General features: G+C 41.6%; 1 protein-coding gene across 1 annotated transcript; it reads left to right on the top strand.

Annotated features, from left to right (window-relative positions):
- Positions 1 to 6,152: 6,152 nt before the first annotated feature.
- On the top strand, positions 6,153 to 26,112 carry sec14l7 (SEC14-like lipid binding 7). Its single transcript, XM_060909462.1, has 12 exons — positions 6,153 to 6,212; positions 6,334 to 6,409; positions 11,702 to 11,745; positions 18,753 to 18,815; positions 18,923 to 19,111; positions 19,275 to 19,370; positions 19,495 to 19,555; positions 19,712 to 19,795; positions 19,934 to 20,040; positions 22,607 to 22,746; positions 22,834 to 23,003; positions 26,000 to 26,112. The coding sequence occupies exons 1-12, from the start codon at positions 6,159 to 6,161 to the stop codon at positions 26,110 to 26,112; spliced, it is 1,197 nt and encodes a 398-aa protein (XP_060765445.1). The 5' UTR covers positions 6,153 to 6,158.
- Positions 26,113 to 26,822: the final 710 nt, after the last annotated feature.

The following is a 26,822-nucleotide window of genomic DNA, read 5'->3' as shown; positions in this document are numbered from 1 at the left end:
CTTCAAATTAACTGCTAATCCTAGAGGTTCACATACTTTTGCCACTCACAGATATGTAATATTGGATCATTTTCCTCAGTAAATAAATGGCCAAGTATAATATTTTTGTCTCATTTGTTTAACTGGGTTCTCTTTATCTACTTTTAGGACTCGTGTGAAAATCTGATGATGTTTTAGGTCATACTTATGCAGAAATATAGAAAATTCTAAAGGGTTCACAAACTTTCAAGCACCACTGTAAATGACCTTTTTCAGCTGGGGATGTAAATGGCATACATATGGTAAAACCTTTTTTTTTAAGAATGCATGCACGGCCACTGTATCATGCTTAAGGCAATCACTTATAACTCCCGCCTCACCCGCAAAGCCATCAGGATTGCAGGTGACCCCACCCACCCATCTCACAGCCTCTTCAGCCTGCTGCCGTCGGGGAGGAGACTGCGGAGTCTCTGGGCCAAAACCAGCAGGCTCAAGAACAGTTTCTTTCACCAGGCGGTCAGGAGGCTCAACTCCCTCCCTGTTCTGCCCCTCCTCCCCCCTCTGCCCCCTGCCACAGATTCTGCTCGCACACCCCCCTTCAGCATCTGACATGTCATCCTCACAGTCCCCCCCAAACACACACACACACACATACATACATACATACATACATATATCTCATCGTTCATTAACACACTGAACTCAGGGACTGCACATCTCACTTTACCGCACATCTCACTTTACCTCGCTCATTTGCACTATTCCGCGCTACCTCATCTTAACAGCTGCTAGTTTGTTTATACTGTTTATTTCATGTTTCATGTTTACCTGCTATACCTCAAGTGCCCTTGACTGTTTGGTTATTTGAACCAATTTGTGTGTGTGTGTGTGTGTGTGTGTGTGTGTGTAATATATATATGAGTGTTTCGTCTACGTCTAGTTCATATCTAGAGTGTTTATACTGTTTATATTGTCTGAGTGTTTAGTCTGTGTGTAGTTCTTATCTAGTGTTTATACTGTTTATTTATACTGTTTATATTGTTTGAGTGTTATCTAGTTCCTATCTAGAGTGTTTATACTGTTTATATATATTTTTTCAATTATTCTATTTTTATTTATTGCATTGCCTGTTTGCACCGTGGGTCAGAGAGGACTGATATTTCATTTGTGCTGTATGTCAAGCATGTATAGCATATTTGACAATAAAGTTGACTTGACTTGACTTATTATGCAGATAGAGATGCATTTCGTTACTTTTGTACCATCTTCATTCTTTGCTCTAATGTACACTGCAAATGGATGAAGAGTGCATTGGCTGTTGTCCCAGTGGTATCCCTGGGCAGAATCCTGTACGCAGACTGAATAATTTTTGGCAAAATCCAAAAGCATAATACATTCATCCACTGAGAGATTTTCCTTCAAATTCTTCAAATATCCACTCTGGTGTTTGGCAATGAAATGATGTTTTGCTAGTTTGTCTGCTAGTAGATTATATGCCTTAAAACAGCATTTCTGTCTATCGTAAAACATGCCGTACTTGATACCTTAATATTTATAGTTTGGTTTAGGATACCAACTTCATATTTTGTGCATTTGCTCATCAAAACAAGCTCTTTCCAGTGGTATAATTGTTTTTATGGTAGACCGTGTCATACATTTGTAATATGCATTTGGATTATAGGCGCAAAATGTTTTTTTTTTATTTTTAAAGCCTAATAAATCAGAAAGTTTGATTTCTTTTGAACACATACCTAGTTGCCTAAAGAGTACTATAACATGAGTAATAAATAAGAAAATTTGAAAGATCTGGTCTGCTTTAATGTGGAGATATGGGGCATCAAAGTTGCTCCAAAGCACATTTTTTTATGATTTTCAGCAAGCCATAACTTGGCAAATATTGAACTGTGAACTTTCTATTTTAGTATTTAAAGGCGTCTAGCATTGAAGAACAATCTTTGAAAATTTCATATATCTTGCATGAATAGTTTAAAAGTAATGACAGAAAATGGAAATTAGGTCCATTTTCTGTAGCACGCGTTTTAACAGTGAAATTGGGGCCACGCCCCTTTATTGAAGCCCTATATCTCAGAAATTAATGAAGGTACAAGCCTAAAATTTTGTACACTATTTATCGGGCACACTGACAATATTTCCAGAAAGTATGAAGCAAATCTGAGATGGTCAGTGGCGAGGCCTCTGGTGATTTCACATGGTGATTTCACAAGGAGATTATGGCTAGAAGATCTGTGAGAGCAGGATGGAGTATACGGGGTCAGAAGATCACAGATGTAAGAAGGAGCAAGGTTATGGAGAGTTTTCAAGGTGAGTAGTAAGATTTTATACTTAATACAGGACAGAACAGGTAGCCAGTGAAGCTTAGAAAGAATGGGGGGGATATGAGCAGATTGTTTCGTATGGGTGATGAGTCTCGCTGCAGAGTTCTGAATGTATTGTAGTCTTTGAAGGGATTTAGTAGGGAGGCCAATGAAAAGGGAGTTGCGATAATCTAAGCAGGACATAATGAAGGAGTGGACCAAAGTTTGAGCATCACTAATGGAAGGAAAGGGGCGAAGGCGGGCAGTGTTCTGCAGGTGGAAGAAAGCAGCCTTGGTGAGGGATTTAGTGTTTAAAAAAAATTTAAATAAAAAAGCAGTGATTTCTAAATTTACTTTGACTTGTATTTCATTGCAGACAGTACTGTATGAACTCAAGATATTTCATGTTTTGTCTAGTCAACTTCATTTCAATTTTTTAAGCCTTTATTTGTCACATGTACATTAGAGCACAATGAAATCCTTTCTCTGCATTTAACCCATCTGGGGATGTGAGCACACACATACCTGGAGCAGTGGGCAGCTGGGCTGAAGCACCCGGGGAGCAGTTGGGGGTTAGATGCCTTGCTCAAGGGCACTTCAGCCATACTTGTTGGTCCAGGAAATCAAACCGGTGATGTTTTGGTCCCAAAACTGCTTCTCTAACTATTAGGACATGGCTTTCCCTAATATACATCCATTCCTGCATTTCAATCCTGCAACACAATCCAAAAAACAGTTGTTGGGAGACAATTTAGTGCTAGTAATGTTAAAACAGTTAAATAATGATGTGATTTGAAACAGGTGATTTTAATCAGCATTTAGTACAAAATCAGTATCCAGGAAAGGCCTAGTCTTTGAGGAGCAAATATGGGCCAAGGATCTCCAGTTGACGTTCAAATAATATCCTCCAACTTGCCAAAAGAAAGGCTGCAACATCCTCTTAACATCGTGCGTAAAGAAAACAATAGTCAGTTACCCAAAATTCAACAAGGCATGACATCAACTTCATAAATGAGCTCTCTTAAGCACCAAACAGGAAGCAGCAAATTAGGTACAATATCCATCCATTATCTGTAGCTGCTTATCCTGTTCTACAGGGTCGCAGACAAGCCGGAGCCTATCCCAGCTGACTACGGATGAAAGGCGGGGTACACCCTGGACAAGTCGCCAGGTTATCGCAGGGCTGACACAGAGACAAACAACCATTCACACTCACATTCACACCTACGGTCAATTTAGAGCCACCAATTAGCCTAACCTGCATGTCTTTGGACTGTGGGGGAAACCGGAGCAGCCAGAGGAAATCCACATAGACATGGGGAGAACATGCAAACTCCACACAGAAAGGCCCTCGCCGGCTACTGGGCTCGAACTCAGGACCTTCTTGCTATGAGACGACAGTGCTAACCACTACACCACCGTGCCGCCCCAGGTACAAGATCATCACTCAAAAAAAATCTAGTTGCATTCTTGCAAATAGTGACCCTGTAAGATCCCCAGTCTTTGCAAAATCATCGTCTGTGACTAGACACTCATTGTCTTTAGATGTAAGGGAGTGTCAGACTTTAGTCATTTCAAAGTCTTTTTGTATATGGTTACAGAAACCAGCACAGGGAGGATCTTCTGCTCTTGTAGGCCATTCACTTCAAGGCGTCAGAATTTACCGGGTACATTCACTTTAAACTGTGGACACCAAGCATGACTAATGACAGTGGTGCTCGAATGCGTTATGGATAAGAGGGTAAAACTTTTGTTAATTCTCTTCAAAACAGCATTACTGATATTTATACACCTTCTCATTTTTTCTCCATGAAAAAAGTATTAGGAAAATCCTTGATTTTTAGGAAGGATACAAAATTTTCCTAAGTGATCAGATCTTTCGCGGGCGCTAGACAGTAAAGTGTTCAGCCGATTTTATTGGAGAATCAAGCCAACATGAGATCTACAACTCCTAGGTGGGAATCATGAGTTTCAAGCTGATTGAATCAACAGTGAGTGAGCGAGCTGGAAACAACAACAAAACACACAGACCGGTGATGAATATCACTAAAAAACCCAAGATGGTGGTACCCATGAGTTTGGTGTATTGCATTACACAACGTTAAAAAATGCTTAAAGTAAAAGCTCATCACAATGGCGCATAAAATTAACAATATTCAGTAAATATGTTATTTATACTTGAATTGACACTAGGTTTATGTTGATTAAACATTTTTAAATGTCTTTAAAAGCCAAATGAAAACATGCTGTTATCCCATACAAACGTATGGGAGGTTCATCAGCGTAGCGGCGCAGTCAAGTAAACTGGTGGTTGACAGATATAAGTGAAAGAAGAGTGTATTTATTAGGAAAGCAGCAAGCAGGCATCTAATCCAAAAACATAAGGCAGGCACAAACAGACAAAAGGCAAAATCCAAAATACAAACTAGAGTCGAAACACCAGGATAACAATATAACAAGACAAAGGCTCAGTAAGGTCACAGAACACAATACTTCACAAAGTCTATTAGATTTCAGCATCCTTATAAGAGCACACTGATTGCACTCTAATCTGGTGCAGGATTACAGAGAAGAATTTGCATCAGGCCCAAGAATGACAGTCCTAAATGTCATACAGGAGTATTCAGCTCCAGGAATTTGCAGATTGGATTAGACTGGAGCAGGCCAGTGGTCTTGGTGCCCAAAGCTGAAATGCCGGTCTGTTTTTGTATGGACTTTAGGAAAGTCAATACAGTGTTCAAATTTGATGCATACCCAATGCAGACAAATCCAAATCAGTGAAAGGCAGAGTCGTTAAACAGGCAATGGTCAGGCGAGGCACAAACAAGATTGTAAAGATTTTTTTTTTAATGTTGGGGCAAAGAGGAACTGAGAAACAGGTGTGACAGTTCAAGGCTAGCTTTGTTTCCTTTACTTTCACTTTTCAGTGACTACACTTCTATGTGTACACACAGCAGGATTCGCAGATTCCAGTAGAACCTGACAGGGACCACGATGTGAACACTCCTGCTGTGTGCCCCCCCCACTACACTACACACTGTTTTTAACCACTACCAACTACTACCCCCAATTCAAAGCAATGTCACATGAAGAACAAGACAGGTGGTCCTTTTCAGGATCAGCAATCACAGTTCTGTCTTTCAACACTGAAGGAATCTCAGCAGCTAAGCAGGAGCTTCTCGGAGACATCTGTGCCAGAAGTCAGTTCCAAGTTCTTTGTCTGGAAGAGACACACCACGGCCAAAATGACATCCAGCCCTGTAATCCTGGCATGAGATTGGTGGCTGAACAGTATGGGAGTTTGTTAGATAGTAGCTTATAGCATAAGTCAAGTCTGATAGGCTCTCAACTTAATTTTGCTTTGTTGTTGTTCTTCATGTCATCCTTCCACACAAAAATCTATTATCACTAGCTGCTGCTGATGTCTGTTCCAAGTTGCATAATAACATGGTTGAGGAAGTTGCTGCTTAGGGCCCTCATATGTTCAGTAACTCTGAACAGTACTATAGATGAATGAAATGAACATTAAAGTGATGAATGTTGCCATTTCAGTCATGTAATAACTGCTCAATTAAAACTATTATCAGTAGTAGACTTGCTGGCAAAGCATACTAGCTCTGTGATTTTCCTACTTGGCCCCCTCATCCGTGAACTCTAAACTGACAAAAACAAACATTACTCAGAATGATCAAAGGTACTGTGTGGCTTTTCGCTATCCATAAACCACGTCCACTCATGTTTTTCCTGGGGGCAAAGAGCAATTCTTACCTTTACCTTATAAACTGAACAAGTAGAGGAATAGAGGAACACAGCAATAAAAGAACAATTCATACAAGTTGCAGGTTTATTAATTATACAAAGCAAATGAGTGGCCATGTAGGCAATCTCAGTCCTAGCCAGGCTATGGCTCTGGAACAGGTGAGCATGGTTTTCGTGATCCATCTTAAACTGCAAATAGAAATAATGCACCACGTTTAGGAACTATTATATGCATTAAAAAAGTAGAGATCTGTTATAAATTTAATCGTCATATGTGTAGTTTTGTGAGAGAATTGAAGATGTATACGCCCAGCTTCCTAATCAAAGCAACTATTACCTGCTTCGCTGGCTCCGAGGTAAGTGGAAAATCATTCACATTTGGAGATTGTTGTTGTTGTTGTTTTGAAAAAAAAATCTTTTACAGGCTTGTTAATAATATTACACTTTTATTTATATTGAACTTTGCACATACAATATGACCTTGAATGTTTTATCTGTAAAAGAACACTTAACACCACCTTTTAAAAAGTGGTCATTCAAAAAGTTAGAATAAAAAAAACATTTTGAAAAAATAAAACCTAAGGGTATATATATATATATATATATATATATATGGGTGGCACGGTGGTGTAGTGGTTAGCGCTGTCGCCTCACAGCAAGAAGGTCCTGGGTTCGAGCCCCGGGGCCGGCGAGGGCCTTTCTGTGTGGAGTTTGCATGTTCTCCCCGTGTCCGCGTGGGTTTCCTCTGGGTGCTCCGGTTTCCCCCACAGTCCAAAGACATGCAGGTTAGGTTAACTGGTGACTCTAAATTGACCGTAGGTGTGAATGTGAGTGTGAATGGTTGTCTGTGTCTATGTGTCAGCCCTGTGATGACCTGGCGACTTGTCCAGGGTGTACCCCGCCTTTCGCCCGTAGTCAGCTGGGATAGGCTCCAGCTTGCCTGCGACCCTGTAGAAGGATAAAGCGGCTAGAGATAATGAGATGAGATGATATATATATATATATATATATACACACTGGGTGCGATTTGCTGGGGGGGATGGTGGGGATCATCCCCCCCTCTGGTTTTTATCTCTGCTGAAAAAAAAATCCTCGGGGACAACCCCGTCAATAAAACAAACAAACAAATCAAAAAAAAAGTTGACATGACAGGCATGTTGTGACAGTTTTCTATGGTCTACATTGCACTCTCTTTCAAAATGACCCGAAGTGGCAGCTTTGATGTTCACGAACGTCCCCAGCAAATAGATACATTGTAGATAATAACAATATCTTTGTGTTCTATGCAGGGATGCAAACAGCGCGGCTTTTGGCGGATGCCGCCTTTTTCACAGCCGATTTTTTTTTTAGGGGGGGCGTTGGAGTGTCTGATTATAATTTCAAAGTAAATTCTGTATTAAAATTACTAAATAAGCAAATCCGTTACAGTCCATGAAACAGGAAGTATAAGGATGAGAAAAAAACAGTTTAAATCGGAAAGCTGGGCACAATGTGAACTGCGCCATCAGAGCAAACTGCTCATTTAGTATTCATGTATTTTAGTGATTTTCGAGTCACTGTCCATTTAATCCGGAGGGAGAGAAACATCACAGCAACGCGACAAGCAATGCGAACTTTGTTGTGTTAGTGTTCGTGTATTTAGTCAGAGAGATAGGAAAATGAATTTACTATCTCTGGTTTAGTGTTCGTTTTCATTTAGTGTTATTCATTTGATATCATCGGATGTTATTGAGCTGTTAGCCTATTGTTACCTTAATTTTGTGACGTTTCATGATTAAAAAAAAAAACATCCCCCCTTCTGGTTTTTTGACAAATCGCACCTTGTATATACAGTGCCCTCCACGATTATTGGCACCCCTTGTAAATATGAATAAAAAGAGTTAGAAAAAATCCACCTTATGGTGAAGTAGTTTCACCTCACATTGAAAAAAATGAGAAAAAAACAACCTTTAATTGAAATGAATTTATTCATAGAAAAACAAATCCTTCATCAAGAAATTATTATTTTCAACAAAACCACATGACTGGCACAACCTCACTTTGCCAGTAAAATAGCATGTAACAACTTTTACGTTCAGGTCAATGAGGAATTGGAGACAGGCATGACAATTCAAGGTACACTTTATTTTCACAACCACTTTTCAGTGAACACTAAGGAAACACACGTTACAAAAGCCTCTCTCGTTACTGGCCATCTGCTGGTTCAACCTGATTCCTCGCTGTTCACAGCTGATGCTTGACCACACTCTCGCTGCCACATACCCCCACTGCCCAACTCAGGTCGGGGAGCCGTCCAGCCTGCAGCTGACCCCCCCGACAGGAGAGGTAATCCGTCACCACCAACTGCATCCCCAACCTCTGGACCACCTCGAATTTAAAGGTCCGAAAGGCCAGATACCAACAAGTGATCCGCTCGTTGGCATCCTTCATCCGATGGAGCCACTGTAGTGGGGCATGGTCGGAACAGAGGGTGAATGGGTGTCCTAACAGGTAGTACCGGAGAGTGAGGACTGCCCACTTGATGGCCAAACATTCCTTCTCTATGGTGCTGTACTTTGAATCTTCGAAAGGAAAGCACAACATTAGGCTAGATTTTGGCCATCAATTGCTCTCACTTGGTCAAAAGCGTGTTTCAGAGTCTCATCTCACATCTATTCCAACAGGAAATCCCCTGAGGGACTCCCCAAAGAGAGGAGGGGCAGAGAAGGAGGATACCTTTCTGTTTTAGCCAGCATTAACTTTTTCAGCAGTTTGTGCTTCAGTAGCACTTCTGTACGATTGGACAATATGGGCTAGCCTTCATGCCCCATGCTAATCAATGAGCCTTTGATACCCGTGACCCTTTCACCGGTTCACTGGTTGTCCTTCCTTGGACAACTTTTGGTAGGTACTAACCACTGCATACCAGGAACACCTCATAAGATGTGTCATTTTGGAGATGCTCAGATCCAGTCATCTAGCCATGACAGTTTGGCCCTTGTCAAAGTCTCTCAGATTCTTACGCTTGCCCATTTTTCCTGCTTCCAACACGTCAACTTCAAGAACTTACTGTTTTCTTGCTGCCTCATATATCCCACCCCTTGACAGGTGCCGTTGTAATGAGATAATCACTTATGCTGTTCACATAATATGTTCCATCCATCCATCCATTATCTGTAGCTGCTTATCCTGTATAGGGTCACAGGCAAGCTGGAACCTATCCCAGCTGACTATGGGCGAGACGCGGGGTACACCCTGGACAAGTCGCCAGGTCATCGCAGGGCTGATGCATGGAGACAAACAACCATTCACATTCACACCTACAGTCAATTTAGAGCCACCAATTGCTGGGTTTCACGTGATGTCACATCTGCCTCATTAGTTATTCAAAATTTTAGCTGGTGGTCTACAACTCCGATTCCAAAAAAGTTGGGACAAAGTACAAATTATAAATAAAAACGGAATGCAATGATGTGGAAGTTTCAAAATTCCATATTTTATTCAGAATAGAACATAGATGACATATCAAACGTTTAAACTGAGAAAATGTATCATTGAAAGAGAAAAATTAGGTGATTTTAAATTTCATGACAACAACACATCTCAAAAAAGTTGGGACAAGGCCATGTTTACCACTGAGAGACATCCCCTTTTCTCTTTACAACAGTCTGTAAACGTCTGGGGACTGAGGAGACAAGTTGCTCAAGTTTAGGGATAGGAATGTTAACCCATTCTTGTCTAATGTAGGATTCTAGTTGCTCAACTGTCTTAGGTCTTTTTTGTCGTATCTTCCATTTTATGATGCGGCAAATGTTTTCTATGGGTGAAAGATCTGGACTGCAGGCTGGCCAGTTCAGTACCCGGACCCTTCTTCTACGCAGTCATGAAGCTGTAATTGATGCAGTATGTGGTTTGGCATTGTCATGTTGGAAAATGCAAGGTCTTCCCTGAAAGAGACGTCGTCTGGATGGGAGCATATGTTGCTCTAGAACCTGGATATACCTTTCAGCATTGATGGTGTCTTTCCAGATGTGTAAGCTGCCCATGCCACACGCACTAATGCAACCCCATACCATCAGAGATGCAGGCTTCTGAACTGAGCGCTGATAACAACTTGGGTCGTCCTTCTCCTCTTTAGTCCGAGTGACACGGCGTCCCTGATTTCCATAAAGAACTTCAAATTTTGATTCGTCTGACCACAGAACAGTTTTCCACTTTGCCACAGTCCATCTTAAATGAGCCTTGGCCCAGAGAAGACGTCTGCGCTTCTGGATCATGTTTAGATACGGCTTCTTCTTTGAACTATAGAGTTTTAGCTGGCAACGGCGGATGGCACGGTGAATTGTGTTCACAGATAATGTTCTCTGGAAATATTCCTGAGCCCATTTTGTGATTTCCAATACAGAAGCATGCCTGTATGTGATGCAGTGCTGTCTCAGGGCCCGAAGATCACGGGCAACCAGTATGGTTTTCTGGCCTTGACCCTTACGCACAGAGATTCTTCCAGATTCTCTGAATCTTTTGATGATATTATGCACTGTAGATGATATGTTCAAACTCTTTGCAATTTTACACTGTCGAACTCCTTTCTGATATTGCTCCACTATTTGTCGGCGCAGAATTAGGGGGATTGGTGATCCTCTTCCCATGTTTACTTCTGAGAGCCGCTGCCACTCCAAGATGCTCTTTTTATACCCAGTCATGTTAATGACCTATTGCCAATTGACCTAATGAGTTGCAATTTGGTCCTCCAGCTGTTCCTTTTTTGTACCTTTAACTTTTCCAGCCTCTTATTGCCCCTGTCCCAACTTTTTTGAGATGTGTTGCTGTCATGAAATTTCAAATGAGCCAATATTTGGCATGAAATTTCAAAATGTCTCACTTTCGACATTTGATATGTTGTCTATGTTCTATTGTGAATACAATATCAGTTTTTGAGATTTGTAAATTATTGCATTCTATTTTTATTTACAACTTGTACTTCGTCCCAACTTTTTTGGAATCGAGGTTGTATTTACTAGAGCTGGTGTCAGCAATATGTGCCTAATATATGGGCTTTTTTCTGGTAGTCACGTCTACATCTACCCATTGAATATTTTGTTCATGTTTATCCTAACAAATTCCATTTTTAGGAAACGTCCCAAAGAGAAGTTGAAGGTGAAATTCTTGATGCTTCTGTTGCAAACATTTGTAGTTCCCTTCACCTGCATTTTAAAAATATTTGCTTGTTCCTTTCAGGCCATATTACTGATTTAGATCTGCCCTGTTCACTATGAATGACATACAATGAATAGTTACACATTTAAATATTTAAATTTAAATCTTGGAACTATAATATTAAAACAACGATATAACGCTGATAATAACAACTGTCATGCTGAAACACATTAAATCATTTTTATTTAATTATTTGTGATGTGCTTAGTGATTTCTGATGCTAATTTGTTGGTTGATGCTGTATTTTTGTTATTCCCACGAGAAGCAGTTGTGTGCTGTGCTGTTTCTAGCACTGTCACAATGGAATTTAATAGCAAGCTCTTAAATACTCAAACCAGCCCATCTCGCAACAACAACCATGCCACAAAGTCACTGAGTTCATAATTTTTCGATTCTGATATGTAATGTGAACAATTAACTGAAGTTTATTTTCTTCTGTTTTTGTTTTATAGCCAGAAGCTTCAATGTCCTGAAGGCTGAAGAAATGCTTAGAAAGGTGATTCTTTTTAATCCCCATTAATCTATTCTAAATTAATTCAAGGCTTCGTGATCAATTATGTTTCTCTTTTGAGACAAAATATTTTTGCGGCTATGTCACAATTACATAAGGAAGGAATAAAACATGACAGGATGTCATGATAAGAAGACACATACAGCCTGCAGCTGCTCGACACCCCCCTGGTCAGCCGCCAACCAGGGGTGAGTGCACAGTTTTGGTAGCTAAGGCGGTACTGCCACCCCTGGCACCACCAGCAACATAACGCCATCGGGGAATGTCTTATTAAACACTCATTGTTTAAGAAGTAATGATGTAATTATATACAGTTGTGGTCAGAAGTTTGCATACAGTGACATGAATGCCATCTTGGATATGAATGTGATGGCAATATTTGGGCTTTCAGTAATTTCTCTGAACTGTTCTTTTTCTGTGCCAGAATGATTATACAGCATACATCTTTAATTTAAAAAAAAAACACTAGAATTTGGTGCACAAGTTTTAATTTTCTTTGGGTTTTCTGAACTCAACACAGGGTCAAAAATATACATACAGCACACCTTATATTTGGGTAAAATGTCTCCTTGCAGGGGCGGCACGGTGGTGTAGTGGTTAGCGCTGTCGCCTCACAGCAGGAAGGTCCGGGTTCGAGCCCCATGGCTGACGAGGGCCTTTCTGTGTGGAGTTTGCATGTTCTCCCTGTGTCCGCGTGGGTTTCCTCCGGGTGCTCCAGTTTCCCCCACAGTCCAAAGACATGCAGGTTAGGTTAACTGGCGACTCTAAATTGACCGTAGGTGTGAATGTGAGTGTGAATGGTTGTCTGTATCTATGTGTCAGCCCTGTGATGACCTGGCGACTTGTCCAGGGTGCAACCCGCCTTTCACCCGTAGTCAGCTGGGATAGGCTCCAGCTTGCCTGCGACCCTGTAGAACAGGATAAAGCGGCTAGAGATAATGAGATGAGATGAGATGAGATGAGATGAGATGAGATGAGATGAGATGAGATGAGATGAGATGAGATGAGATGAGATGAGATGAGATGAGATGAGATGAGATGAGATGAGATGAGATGAGATGAGATGAGATATGTCTTCTTGCAAGCTTCACCTTGACCAAACATTTTTGCTTACCATGAACAAGCTTCTGGCAGAATTCTGGTTGGAAATTTCATGACTCTTCATGGTAGAATTGGTGGAGTTCAATTAATTTTTTTTTCTTGGCATGGACTCGACTTATAAGCACGGTCCATATATTTTCAATAGGGCTGAAGTCAGGACTTGTTTTAAGCTTAATGTTAGCCTGCCTTATCTCCACAACCAGCTCTGATGTGTGTTTGGGTTCATTGTCCTGTTGTAAGTCCCAAGTCGTGTTCAAGTTTCTGATGGTTTATGCTGAAGAATTCTGAGGTAGTCCTCCTTCTTCTTTATTCCATCCACTTTGTGCAATGAACTAGTTCCACTGGCAGCAAAACAGCCCCAGAGCATGATGATCCTACCACCACCACCAGCTGGTACAGTGTCCCTCTGTACATGGTGGTCATTGTGGCCAAACAACTCAATCTTTGTCTCATCTGATCATACAGCTTTCTTCAAGAAGGCTTTTTCTTTGTCTGTGTGGTCAGCTTCAAACTTTAGTTAAGCTTGAAGGTGTCAATTTTGGAGCAGGGGGTTATTTCTTGGATAGCAGCCTCTTAGTCCATGGTGATCTGAACTGTGGACAGAGATCCATCAGCTTCCAGTTCATGGCAGGGCTGTGCCATGGTGGTTCCCAGGTTGTTCCTGACCATCCAAACCAATTTCCTTTCGGCTGAGGGTGACAATTTGGGTTTTCTTGAAGCAAAGTGGCTTGGCAAAGTAACTACACCACACAATAACTTGGATACAATTGTTTGAACTGATCTTGGAATTTGCAGTTGTTTAGAAATGGCTCCAAGAGACATTCCGGAGTTGTATATATCTGTGATCCTCTTTCTCAGATCTGCACTGAGCTCCTTGGACTTTCCCATTTTACTCTGTGTTAGTCAACCCAATGAGTGCTGTAAACAAACCCTTTTTATGAAGGCACAGAGAAGCTACCAGCTGTAGTCAATCATGATCTCTAACGGGAAGTTAAGAGACCTCAGCCTTGGCAAGATAAGAGACATTTTGGAAGTTTCAGCACCTCTGAATTAATAATCTAAGTGAGCGTATGTAAAATTTTGATCCTGTGTTGATTTCAGAAAACCCAAAGAAAATTAAAACTTGTTCACCAAATTCTAGTGGTTCTTTTAAATTCAAGATATATGCTGTACAACAGGGGCGATTTCTCAGAGACAACAAGGGAAGCCGAACTTCCCCTAAAATTCTCTCCCCAAACTGCGGCGTCTACGACGTTGAATTCTCATTAAAACAATAACTTGCATAACATAATATATGCCCAAGATTGTATTTACATTCATAACTATCCCTATGTCATCCTGTAACTTATTTGAGTGATGTCTGACGAACTTGCAGTTCGCTACGAGAATCACCTTTGCTGGCAGCCGGGTATCCATTGCAGTCTACGAGACGGCTCTGAACAGCCAATTTCGGTTAGTTGTTATTGGTCAAAATCGACAAAATCGTCACTTCCAGGGAAGCCGGGTATCTCTGGGGGTAAACGGGACATTGGGAGGGCCAAGAAGCCGGGCTGATAAAGGATTATTGGAGGTGGTGTTTGAAAGACATGAGGAGGGCGGTCGCTGTACTTCGGCGTCGGCGAGGAACACGGTAAGCATGATCAGTCAGTCCCTAGCAGATGTCGAGAAAGTGTAGTCGTGTGCCAAAGTGCTGTCCATATTTATTTTCATATAAACGTTTCTTCTCATTGATGTCTCTGTACATTACTCTGTAAATAAATGTAAATATTACTCGTTGTGCTCCGTTAACTTTCATCCATTCTATCAGTTTGATCATTCGTGAATTCACTCGTTTATTTCATTTGTAGTTCAATCAACGTGGTTGTAGGCTAGCTTGAGCCTTATTGGGATCTGCAGTGCTAGCTGCTAACACAGAGGTGGGCAAACTACGGCCCACGGGCCACATCCGGCCCGTTGGCGTTTTTAATCCGGCCCGCGGAAGACAATCATATAAACACGATTGAGCAGATCTATAAACTATAAGCGTCAGTGTTATCACGTAGACAGGTGTTCTAGAGATCCGTCTTTCCAGCCAGTCGTATTCACGCGAGATTACATTTGCAGAGTGGTGCAGCGCGTGCCATGGAAGTCATTCTGGCGCCCGTGCCACTGATGATCTCGAGAACACAGGATAAAACTTTACAATGAGTGGTCCTAAAAAAATAAAAGTGGACAGTGAGTGCAGGGTGTTCAATAAAGAATGGACAACTAAATATTTTTTTGCTGAAGTCCGATCAAAGGCTGTATGCCTTATTTGCAAAGAAACCGTTGCAGTTTTAAAGGAATATAACATCAAACGGCACTTTTCCTCCAAGCATGCTAATTATGCTAACAACCAGTCAGCGCAAGCACGGATGAATACAGCTCAGCGGTTGCTGAGTGAATGTGAGTATTAACACTTTCTCTTTTTAAAACTATGTTGGAGCTGTAATAAGATGGTAGTCACATGTTTACAGACAATAATAATATAAAAAGTATAACTCTTAGTAATTTTGGTTGTCGTGGGTGGCTGCTGTAGTGCTGGTGTTTGTTTTTAAGTACCGTGTGCTTTTGGGTGTCTGCTCCGCCCCTCATTTATGTCCCTGTCTGCTATTATAGGTGTATTATGAGCAGCTGACCTTGCTTCTGCTTATATCTGTTCCTGGACTTTTGCCTGTGGAGGTTATTCTGATCTATGAGTGGCCTTTTGGAATATGAAAACCTGTTTGGAACCTGTGTTTTGATTTTTTGAGGACTGGAAATATTTCAGTGAGTGACTTTGAATCTGAAAACCAGTTTGGAGTTTTTTGCTTTCTTGAGCCGTTTTGTTTGATTTTGTGGGCTGGATGGATCCAGTGCCAAACCACTGAACTGCAAACATGTTGACATGGGGTGGTACCCAAACTGTTGAACTGCAAACATTTTGGAATGGTGTGGTACCTCTCCTACTAATGGTGGTTGGTTGTACTGGCAGGCTGGAAGTGGATGGTTAAAAAAAAAACACTCAGGTGTAAATCTACGAGTTCAGTGAAATGTACAAAAATGATATGTACTGATATGTAATTTAGTTCAATTTAATGATATGCAATTTAGTTGTATGTATAAAATGATACAAATATACAAATACACTGGCATCCTACTCATCCTGGCAGCTCAAAGATGTAATTTAAGAATTAAGTGTGCTATTTTTCTTACTATCACGTGTGTGTGTGTGTGTGTGTGTGTGTGTGTGTGTGTGTGTGTGTGTGTGTGTGTGTGTGTGTGTGTATTACTTTTCTGGATGGATCCAGTGCCAATCTATTGAACTGCAAACATTTTTCTGCTCTGCCTTTGTTGACTGAGAACTAAAATAAATGTCAATCTGATCTGCATTTGGGTCTCTGTCAGTGAAGGCCTTTCAATAACACTAAAGCTTTTCCGGTTTATGTTCGATATGTATGAATTTGGTGTTGGCCCGGCCCGCCTGGCAAATTTCAAAAGTCAATGTGGCCCCTGAGCCAAAAAGTTTGCCCACCCCTACAGCTGGTATCTATCTGCTGGACAGTTCAATGCCCCAACTATACAAGCTGCTGTCTTTAGTTGCAACTATTGGCGCCACATCAGCTGGAGTAGAGCGTAGCTTCTCTTGTTTAAAAAGAGTGAAGTCTTTCACTCGAAATACAGTGGGCCAACACCGTTTAAGTAGTCTTGCTCTGCTGGCCATTGAGAAGAAATTGGTGAAGTCTCTGGAAAGCACAACCAGCTGGTATGACAGGGTCACAGACCATTTTCTGGAAAAGGAGCGGAGGGCAGAATTTGTGTATAAATAGTGTGCATCATATAATGTTCATGAATCTGAAGTGTGTATATTGTTCAGTAATGTTAAGAGAATGGTGGGCTCTGTGTTATAGGTTATACCTGGGTATAATATTCAAGGTTCTGTGTGTTGCATAGCCTACCTGGTTATGGATTTCCAGACTGTGTTGCAGAAGATGTTCAAGGATGTGTTGCACAGCTGGGTGTTGTGTTAAAGACTCTGTGTTGCATATCAGGGTATGATGTTCAAGGCTCTTCGTTGAATAGCCAGTGATTTTTGGATGTTTGATATTTTTGATTAAGGATATGAGGCACTAGCCTGGCAAGCCAGACTATAACATGAAATGCACAAGCAAAAATACTTTCTGCCACTAGGTGGGGTTGTCTAGTTCACTGTGCTAATGGGGCACCCCTTCTATGCTTTGATATCCGGCCTACAGGTTTTACGATGAATGCGTAAAATGGGCTTCCCCTGTTTTAAAAACCAGCAGCCGCCACTGCTGTACAATCATTCTCATCTCATCTCATTATCTCTAGCCGCTTTATCCTGTTCTACAGGGTCGCAGGCAAGCTGGAGCCTATCCCAGCTGACTACGGGCGAAAGGCGGGGTACACCCTGGACAAGTCGCCAGGTCATCACAGGGCTGACACATAGACACAGACAACCATTCACACTCACATTCACACCCACGGTCAATTTAGAGTCACCAGTTAACCTAACCTGCATGTCTTTGGACTGTGGAGGAAACCGGAGGACCCGGAGGAAACCCACGCGGACACGGGGAGAACGTGCAAACTCCGCACAGAAAGGCCCTCGCCGGCCACGGGGCTCGAACCCGGACCTTCTTGCTGTGAGGCGACAGCGCTAACCACTCCACCACCGTGCCGCCCCGCTGTACAATCATTCTGCCACAGAAAAAGAACAGTTCAAAGAAATTGCTGAAAGCCCAAATATTGTCAGGATGTTCATATCCAAGATGACATTCATGTCACTGTATGTAAACTTCTGACCACAACTGCAGAAAAATACAGCGGAGTTGCTGTCGCTACCCTAATGGCAACAATTAATTATTTTTATTTCTTAAATAACAGCATTTCATACTTGTATCAATTTATCTCATCTCATCTCATTATCTCTAGCCACTTTATCCTGTTCTACAGGGTCGCAGGCAAGCTGGAGCCTATCCCAGCTGACTACGGGCGAAAGGCAGGGTACACCCTGGACAAGTCGCCAGGTCATCACAGGGCTGACACATAGACACAGACAACCATTCACACTCACATTCACACCTACGGTCAATTTAGAGTCACCAGTTAACCTAACCTGCATGTCTTTGGATTGTGGGGGAAACCGGAGCACCCGGAGGAAACCCACGCGGAGACGGGGAGAGCATGCAAACTCCGCACAGAAAGGCCCTTGCCGGCCACTGGGCTCGAACCCGGACCTTCTTGCTGTGAGGCGACAGCGCTAACCACTACACCACCGTGCCGCCCTGTATCAATTTATAGTTACATTTAATGTTGTGGAAGTTAATTCTTGTTGTCAGTTATAATATAACAGATATAAACAGTCATTCCTTCACCAGGTTCTCTTTTTCCACTCTCTTGAAATTAATATCAGAAAAAATGCAGCTTTTACTAAAATCCTGAATACTTTCCCAGGGTGAATTTTTTTTCCTAACATCTTTTCCCATTTGTTTATTTTTAGGCTTATATTATGTGACGCATCCTGCATACAAATCCTAGTGAATTAGCTTTTACTATTGAAACTAGACAAGTGAATATGTATAAATCTGTGATCATCTTTGTAGTTGACGCCTCTGTCAGAGCCGTGCTGTCACAGAAAGTTAATCAATGTCTTCTGAACAATTAGTCATAATTTGATAATGCTGCGGTATAAAGTTTTAATGACACAAACATTGTGACAAAAACTTTGCTTCCTTAATGCCATTAACTTTTCTCTGTGAAGAGTTAAACATTTTGCTCATTTTTGCACTATTTCTTGTCATACCTTTAAAGTTAGAATCACTTTAAAGAAGTTGAGAATGTGCATGTTCATCAATGCGATTGATTTCCAGCATTTAGAATTCCGCAAGCGCTTGAAAGTAGATTCAATCCTGGAAAGCTGGAAGCCACCAGAGGTAAAATTGTGCACAACAAATTTCAAGTGCCGACACAGTTTATTAGCAATACTTTTGCCTTGTCGAGTATATTTTGTGTTACATCTTATGTGCGATGATATGTTCAGGTAATTGAGCGCTACGTGTCTGGTGGTATGTGCGGCTATGATCGAGAGGGAAGTCCAGTCTGGTATGACATTATTGGTCCCCTTGATCCAAAAGGCCTCCTCATGTCTACCACCAAACAAGACTACATCCAGAACAAAATTAGAGATTGCGAGTTTCTACGGAAAGAGTGTTTAAGGCAGTCTGAGAGGGTAGGATTTGACTGCCCTGTTCTGTTTACTGTTTAGCACTGAATCAGATACTCACTTTTAAATCTATTACAAAATAAATAATACCTTATCGTGATCTTAATTTTATCTAAAAAAAATACAGTATACATATAAATGTGTTAATCTTGTGAGCATTTTTTATCAGCTTGGGAAAACAGTGGAGTCCATAACTGTTATTTATGATTGTGAAGACCTTGGCCTTAAACATATCTGGAAGCCTGCAGTTGAACTGTATGGAGAAGTAAGACATGACATCCAGTCTGTCCAATTTTTTAATATTTCAATAAAGTACAGTTCTCTGTAATTGATAATATTCTGCATAAGTGATAATATTTGCATTTCATATTTTATTTGCACTTTTGCAGATTCTGACTATGCTTGAGGAAAACTATCCTGAGGGCCTTAAGAGGGTTCTTCTTATTAAAGGTAGTTCTGCTGTATGTATATGTTATGATGTCCCTGAATTAGATGAGTAAGTGGTTATGTCTTAAACTATTTTATTTTATTTTAGGCTATGATCTGATTCTGTAACAAGCACCACTGTATACGACCTGTTGATTCTTTGTTTCTTATTTTTTGTAGCTCCTAAAATCTTTCCTATTGCCTACAACTTGATCAAGCCATTCCTGTGTGAAGAAACTCGTCGAAAGATTGTTGTCATTGGCTGTAGGCCTGCTGCATTTGATATTCTTATTTTTAGAGTGCAGGAGAAAACTGATGCAATATCTCTGTTATATAGAGATAGAGATAATGGCAAATCTTCAAAAAATAATTTTTATCCTCCTACATTTTATCCTCCTACAGCCAACTGGAAAGAAGTACTGCAGAAATACATAGCACCACATCAACTTCCCATGGCCTATGGAGGCACGTTGACGGATCCAAATGGGAACCCTTACTGTAAAACTATGGTGAGTATATCAGAATATACAGAATATATACAGTATATACAGAAATGTAGGTATTACAAGATGGAATAGTATAAGAAATTCACAGTCTCATAGTTTACAGTTTAAATTTTATGCATTCAGGGAGGATGACATTAAATGACATGGCAAAAACAAGATAAGAAATTTGGTTTGATTAACATGATAAGAAGATTTTGCCATTGCCTTCAGTAGTTTATTACTGTCATGGTGCCTGCAGTGGGGCAGAACACTATGCCACCCACCTTCCCTGGCCTCGCCCTCCATTCACAAACTTTTGCTCAACCACGCCCCCACTGCCACATACCCCCACCGCCTGACTCAGGCCAGGGAGCCATCTGGCCTGCAGCTGCCCCCCCCAAGTGGCAGAAGTACTCAGCCACCACCATCTGTGCTGCCAACCTGTGGACCACCTCGAACATGAAGGGCTGCAGAGCTAGATACCAATGGGTGATCCGAGCATTGGCATCCTTCATGTGGTGGAGCCACTGGAGCGGTGCGTGATCCGAACAGAGGGTGAAAGAGCACCCCAGCAGGTAGTACCAGAGGATGAGGACTGCCCACTTGATGGCCAGATACTCCTTCTCAATGGTGCTGTACTTAGGCCTTGTCCACACAGCAACGGATTCAGGTGAATCCGATAAAATTTTTTATCGTTTCAGCCTGGCATCCACACGACACCGGCGTTTTGGGGCACCAAAACGCTTGGGGAACAAGCAGCACTCACTCATTCACGCCGGGTAGAAGAAGGGGTTTATGCACATGCGTCCTACTTCTTCTATTGTTCTGGTGTCTCCGATGGGACCGTCTTACAGTGCACGTAGAGGTGTGGCATGTGTATTGCATCGTTTTCAGCAAGCATTGCGTTGCCATATGTACCTGATATTAGTCTCTTGCATTGAGAGTTTGCGACTAATATACAACACCGGGTGCTCCTCCCCCTCCACCATCTGGGACAAAACGGCCCCTAGCCCTCTGTCCAACACATCAGTCTGCAAAATAAAAGGGAGAGAGAAGTCAAGGCAGTGTAATAGTGGCCCACCACACAATGCAGCCTTTACCTGAATAAAAGCTCACTGGCATGGCTCCCTCCACTGGACCGGATCTGGTGCCCCCCTTTTTAGTGAGATCAGTCAGCAGGCTGGTGACATCCAAATAGTTAGGCACAAATCTATGACAACAGCCATCCAGCCCCAGGAAATATATCACCCCCTTTTTGGTCTTGGGGCTTGCACAGGTTGCAATGGCTGCAGTGTTGTCAATTTGGGGACGCACCTGCCCATGACCCATGTGGAAGCCCAGATACTGTACTTCCATCTGCCCAATTGCACACTGCTTTGGGTTAGCTGTGAGCCCCACATGCCTCAACAACTCTAGAATAGCCCTAAGATGTTTTACGTGCCATGGCCAATCATTATATATGATGATGTCATCAAGGTAGACCATGGCATACACAGCATGCGGGTGCATAACTTTGTCCATGAGCCGGTGGAATGTCGCCGGGGCCCCGAATGACCTGAATGGAAGGGTGCCAAACTGCTGTAAACCAAATGGGGTGGAAATGACTGTTTTTTCATGGGATAGGGGAGTCAAGGGGATCTGCCAATATCCCCTTGTTAAATAAAAATGAGCCACACCTAACTGATCAAGCAATTCATCAATGCGAGGCATCGGGTACTCGCCAAATATAGACACCACGTTGACTTTTCTGTGGTCCACACAGAACCAGACTGATCCATTAGCCTTAGGGACCAAGACCACCGGACTGCTCCAGTCGCTGTGCGACTCCTCAACTATGTGTTAATAATAAAGGCATAATTAATTATCTTTAAGGGCATGTTGGTTTAGAAGGTAGCCTTTTGCCACCTTACAGTTCCAAGGTGCCCGCTTAAATGATCTCGGGTTATTGTCTGTCCTGAGTTTCTGTGCATGCTCTTCCCATAGACATATGGGTGTCTTCTGGGTTCTTCAGGTTTGTCTGGGTTGTCTATTTTCCTCCATCCCCCCCCCCCCCCCCCCAAAAAAAATACCAGTGAATTGGCTATGCTAAATTTCTCCCAGGTGTTAATATATGTGAGTGTGTAAAAGTGTGTGTGTGCATGGTGGTCTTTGATGCGCTAATGTCCCATCCAGCATGGAAGATGTATAGCACCCAGTGTCGAAGCAAATTGGTGTTTATTTAATCAAGAAAGTTATATTAAAATGACCATGTCATTCATTGCCTTCATAAAAGCAGTTATTCACTAAGATTTAAAAATTTAGAAAGATTTGGAGCCCTGTGATGACCTGGCAACTTGTCCAGGGTGTACCCCGCCTTTCGCCCGTAGTCAGCTGGGATAGGCTCCAGCTTGCCTGCGACCCTGTAGAAGGATAAAGCGACTAGAGATAATGAGATGAGAAAGATTTGGAAAACTTTTTGCAATTTTTGTATGGTATACTGGTATGTAATATTGGGGTGTTTTTTGATCTGTTTGTTATTGTTGCCTTTTCCAGCCCCGGTGCAAAAAACTCAACACTATCTTCTTCCTACCTAGTTGCATTTTTCTTCCAGATTAAGTATGGTGGTGTTGTGCCAAAGTCCTACTACGTAAAAAATTCAATTGATGTGCAGTATGAAAAGTGCATCACCATCCGCCGTGGATCTGACTACCAGCTGGAGTGTGAAGTCCTTGTCCCTAACTGCTTATTAAGGTGAGTAATGGCTCCATTTAAATTCTTCTATCTGTCCTTCTTGTCATTTAAAGCTTTACACATTCATTCATTTCTGCTTAATTCTAGATGGCAGTTTGCTAGTGATGGGGGTGATATTGGTTTTGGCATCTACATGAAGACTAAAGCGGGAGTGACACAAAAAATCACAGAAATGCAGGAGGTGTTGCCAACTACACGTTATAATGCACATCTAGTGCCAGAGGATGGATCATACATGTGTGAAGAACCAGGCATTTGTAAGTACAAACATTTGTAAATATTAATGCTGTTTGCATTGAAATATTTTTGGTCAGTGTTAAGTGAATAATGATGTCTGAGCCAAAGCAAGTAGACAAATAGTTTCCTGTGATATAATCTCCTATCTCTTAAATGTGTACTTGAGTATGTAATTAGTTTAATAGCTTTCTTTCCATGTCACTGTTAAATTCTCAAATTGGATTGATCAGAAGGTATTGATTTAATTTTCTAAAACAACAGCTCTGATAATAATTCAACTCACTGGTTCTAATTTGTTATCATTTCTATAGTAACAGCTCTTTCACAGGGACTTGTAAGGCAGCTATTTCACATAATCTAATAATAAATGGATTTAAAAATGTGTTATTTAATTTAAAAAATACAGTGTCTTGCAAAAGTATTCATCCCCCTTTGTGTTTGTCCTGCTTTGTCACATTACAAGCTGGAATTAAAATGGATTTTTGGAGGGTTAGCACCATTTGATTTTGATTTACACAGCGTCACTACAACTTTAAAAGGGAAAATTGTTGTTTTATTGTGACACAAACAACAATAAAGATGCCACCGTATTGGCGGCACGGTGGTGTAGTGGTTAGCACGGTCACCTCACAGCAAGAAGGTTCCGGGTTCAAACCCAGCAGCCGGCAAGGGTCTTTCTGTGTGGAGTTTGCATGTTCTCCCCGTGTCTGGGTGGGGGTGCTCCGGTTTCCCCCACAATCCAAAGTCATGCAGTTAGGTTGATGTCGGGTGGCCTTGGGCTGAGGTGCCCTTGAGCAAGGTACCGAACCCCTGACTGCTCCCTGGGTGCTCTGGTGTGGCTGCCCACTGCTCTGAGTGTGTGTGTGTGTGTGTGTGTGTGTGTGTGTGTTCACTGCTTCAGATGGGTTAAATGCAGAGGATGAATTTCACTGTGCTTGAAGTGTGCATGTGACAAATAAAGGTTTCTTATTATTATTCACACCCCCCCCCCCAAGTCAGTACTTTATAGAGCCACCTTTTGTTGCAATTACAGCTGCAAGTCTCTTGGGGTATGTCTCTATTAGCTTAGCACATCTAGCCACTGGGATTTTTGCCCATTCCTCAAGGCAAAACTGCTCCAACTCCTTCAAGTTAGATGGGTTGCGTTGGTGTACAGCAATCTTCAACTTATACCACAGATTCGCAATTGGATTGACAGCTGGGCTTTGATTAGGCCATTCCAAGACATTTAAATGTTTCCCTTTAAACCACTCCAGTGTAGCTTTAGCAGTATGTTTAGGGTCACTGTCCTGCTGGAACGTGAACCTTCATCCCAGTCTCAAACCTCTGGCCAACTCAAACAGATTTTCCTCCAGAATTTCCCTGTGTTTAGTGACATCCATCTTTCCTTCAGTCCTGACCAGCTTTCCTGTCCCTGCAGATGAAAAATATCCCCACAGCATGATGCTGCCACCACCATGCTTCACTATAGGAATGGTGTTCTTAGGATGTTGGGTTTGCACCACACATGGCATTTCCCATGATGGCCAGAAAGATCAATTTTAGACTCATTTGACCAGAGAATCTTCTTCCATGTGTTTGGGGAGTCTGCCACATGCTGTTGGGCAAACTCCAAAAGTGTTTCCTTAAGCAATGACTTTCTTCTGGCCACTCTTCCATAAAGCCCCGTTCTGTGGAGTGTACGGCTTAAAGTGGCCCTATGGACAGATATTCCCATCTCCGCTGTGGATCTTTGCAGCTCCTTCAGTGTTATCTTTAGTGTCTTTGTTGCATCTCTGTTTAATGCCCTCCTTGCCTGGTCTGTAAGTTTTGGTGGGTGGCCTTCTCTTGTCAGGTTTGTAGTGGTGCCATATTCTTTCTTTTCATTTTGCTATAATGGATTTAATGGTGCTCCCTGGAATATTCAAAGTTTGGGATATTTTTTATAACCCAACCCTGATCCATACTTCTTCACAACTTTGTCTCTGACCTGTTTGGAGGCTCCTTGGTTTTCATGTTGCTTGCTTAGTAGTGTTGCAGAGTCAGGGTCCTTCCAGAACAGGTTGATTTATACAGACATCATGTGACACTTTGATTGCACACAGGTGGATCTTAATCAACTAATTGTGTGACTTATGAAATGAATTGGTTGGACCAGCTCTTATTTAGGGGTTTCATACGAAAGGGGGTGCATACTTATGCACACTCCAAATTTCTGGGGGGGTTTCATCTTAATTATTGTTTGTGTCACAATAAAACAACAATTTTCACCCTTAAAGTTGTAGGCATGTTGTGTAAACTAAATGGTACTAACCCTCCAAAAATCCATTTTAATTCCAGCTTGTAATGCGACAAAACAGGACAAACACCAAGGGGGATGAATACTTTTGCAAGACACTGTACTTAATAGTTAATATGATGAGGGTTTTTCTGTAAGTAGATGTTTAATATGGGAGGAATCTCATGTGTCAGTGCCAAAGGAAAAGCTTGTCATGTAACATAACAAGCTGTGCTTTTTGTCTTATTAACTTCTAAAGACATGCTAGTGGGAGACTGACTGTTTGTAGGTGTTATAACTTCAGTGTTAACAGGAACTAGCCTCTCTCATGAACGTTCCACAACATGAAAATTAGGAATAAACTTTTCAAAAACAATGCGGTGACATTCATTAATAAATGAAATTGTTAGTATTAGCAGTTTCTTATGGAATGAGAGGAATAAATCACTTTGGCATGGGCTGTTCAAGGGAAGATAATAGATTTGGGGGTGGTACAATAAATCTGCTTTACATCAGACCACATCAACCCACCTAATCATTGATTATTTTCCTACAGTAGCATTGTGTTTTATTCCTTACACACATATATCAGGATACAACTTAAGTACATGAATAATTTTAGAATTAAAATAGCACTATTTTAGTACTCATCATGACATGTCCCCCCCCCCCCCCCCCCCCCCCCCCGATGTTTGATGTCCTTTGGAATATATTTTTAGAGCTATCTGTGGCTGAAACTAATTTTGTATCTCTCTACAGATGTGATACGGTTTGATAACACTTACAGTATTCTTCAGTCAAAGAAGATAAGCTTCACGGTGGATGTTGCTCTACCTGAAATACACACTCAGAACTTGGAAGAACAGGCATGATGTGAGACAAGGTCACTGTATAATAATGATATGTTAGATTAATTTGAAGTTCAATCATCACATATGCACAATACACAATGCATTGTCCGTGTACACAGAAGATAGGTTCTGGATCCACTGAAGCCCTAACCAGGATAAAGCAGTTACTGAAGAGCCGTGAATGAATATAGGTACACATGCACCTTGGATTGTATTCAGAGTTGGCAATTAAAAGCTAGACGGCCTTCTGATTTCATAAAACCGGTGAAATTTAATTCCTTCTAAAATGTGGTCACTGTGATATATGTTTATTTCTGTAATATCTCACAAAATATCAGGCCATTCTGTGTCTGGGAAGTTATTTAATTTCACGGGATTCCTGAGCAAATAATGTGCATGAAATCGCCTGCTTTGTGCAGTCAAGCAGACAGAGGAAGTCTGTGTGCGCATGCGCAAGTTTACCTTCTTTTTCTTCTTCTTTTGGGTTTTACAGCAGCTGGCATCCAGTGTTACATTACTGCCATCTACAGGTTTATCTTGACCGTGCACTAACAGTTCCATCATTCTGTCGCTAAACGAACAGCTGATCACACCGAGGTGCTCGCTGACCGCCCATATTTATTAGTTTGGTCCTGCGTTTCCTTTCCTTCGCAACATAACATCTTTTCTTCTCGCTTTCCATTACTGTAGTCGGTTTTTCACGTTTCATTCGCATCCTCCATTTTCCTCTC

This window comes from Neoarius graeffei, chromosome 25 (assembly GCF_027579695.1).
Source record: "Neoarius graeffei isolate fNeoGra1 chromosome 25, fNeoGra1.pri, whole genome shotgun sequence".
Taxonomy (NCBI): domain Eukaryota; kingdom Metazoa; phylum Chordata; class Actinopteri; order Siluriformes; family Ariidae; genus Neoarius; species Neoarius graeffei.
Note: the sequence above shows the minus strand (reverse complement) of the source record. Positions and strands in the feature narration are given on the sequence as shown.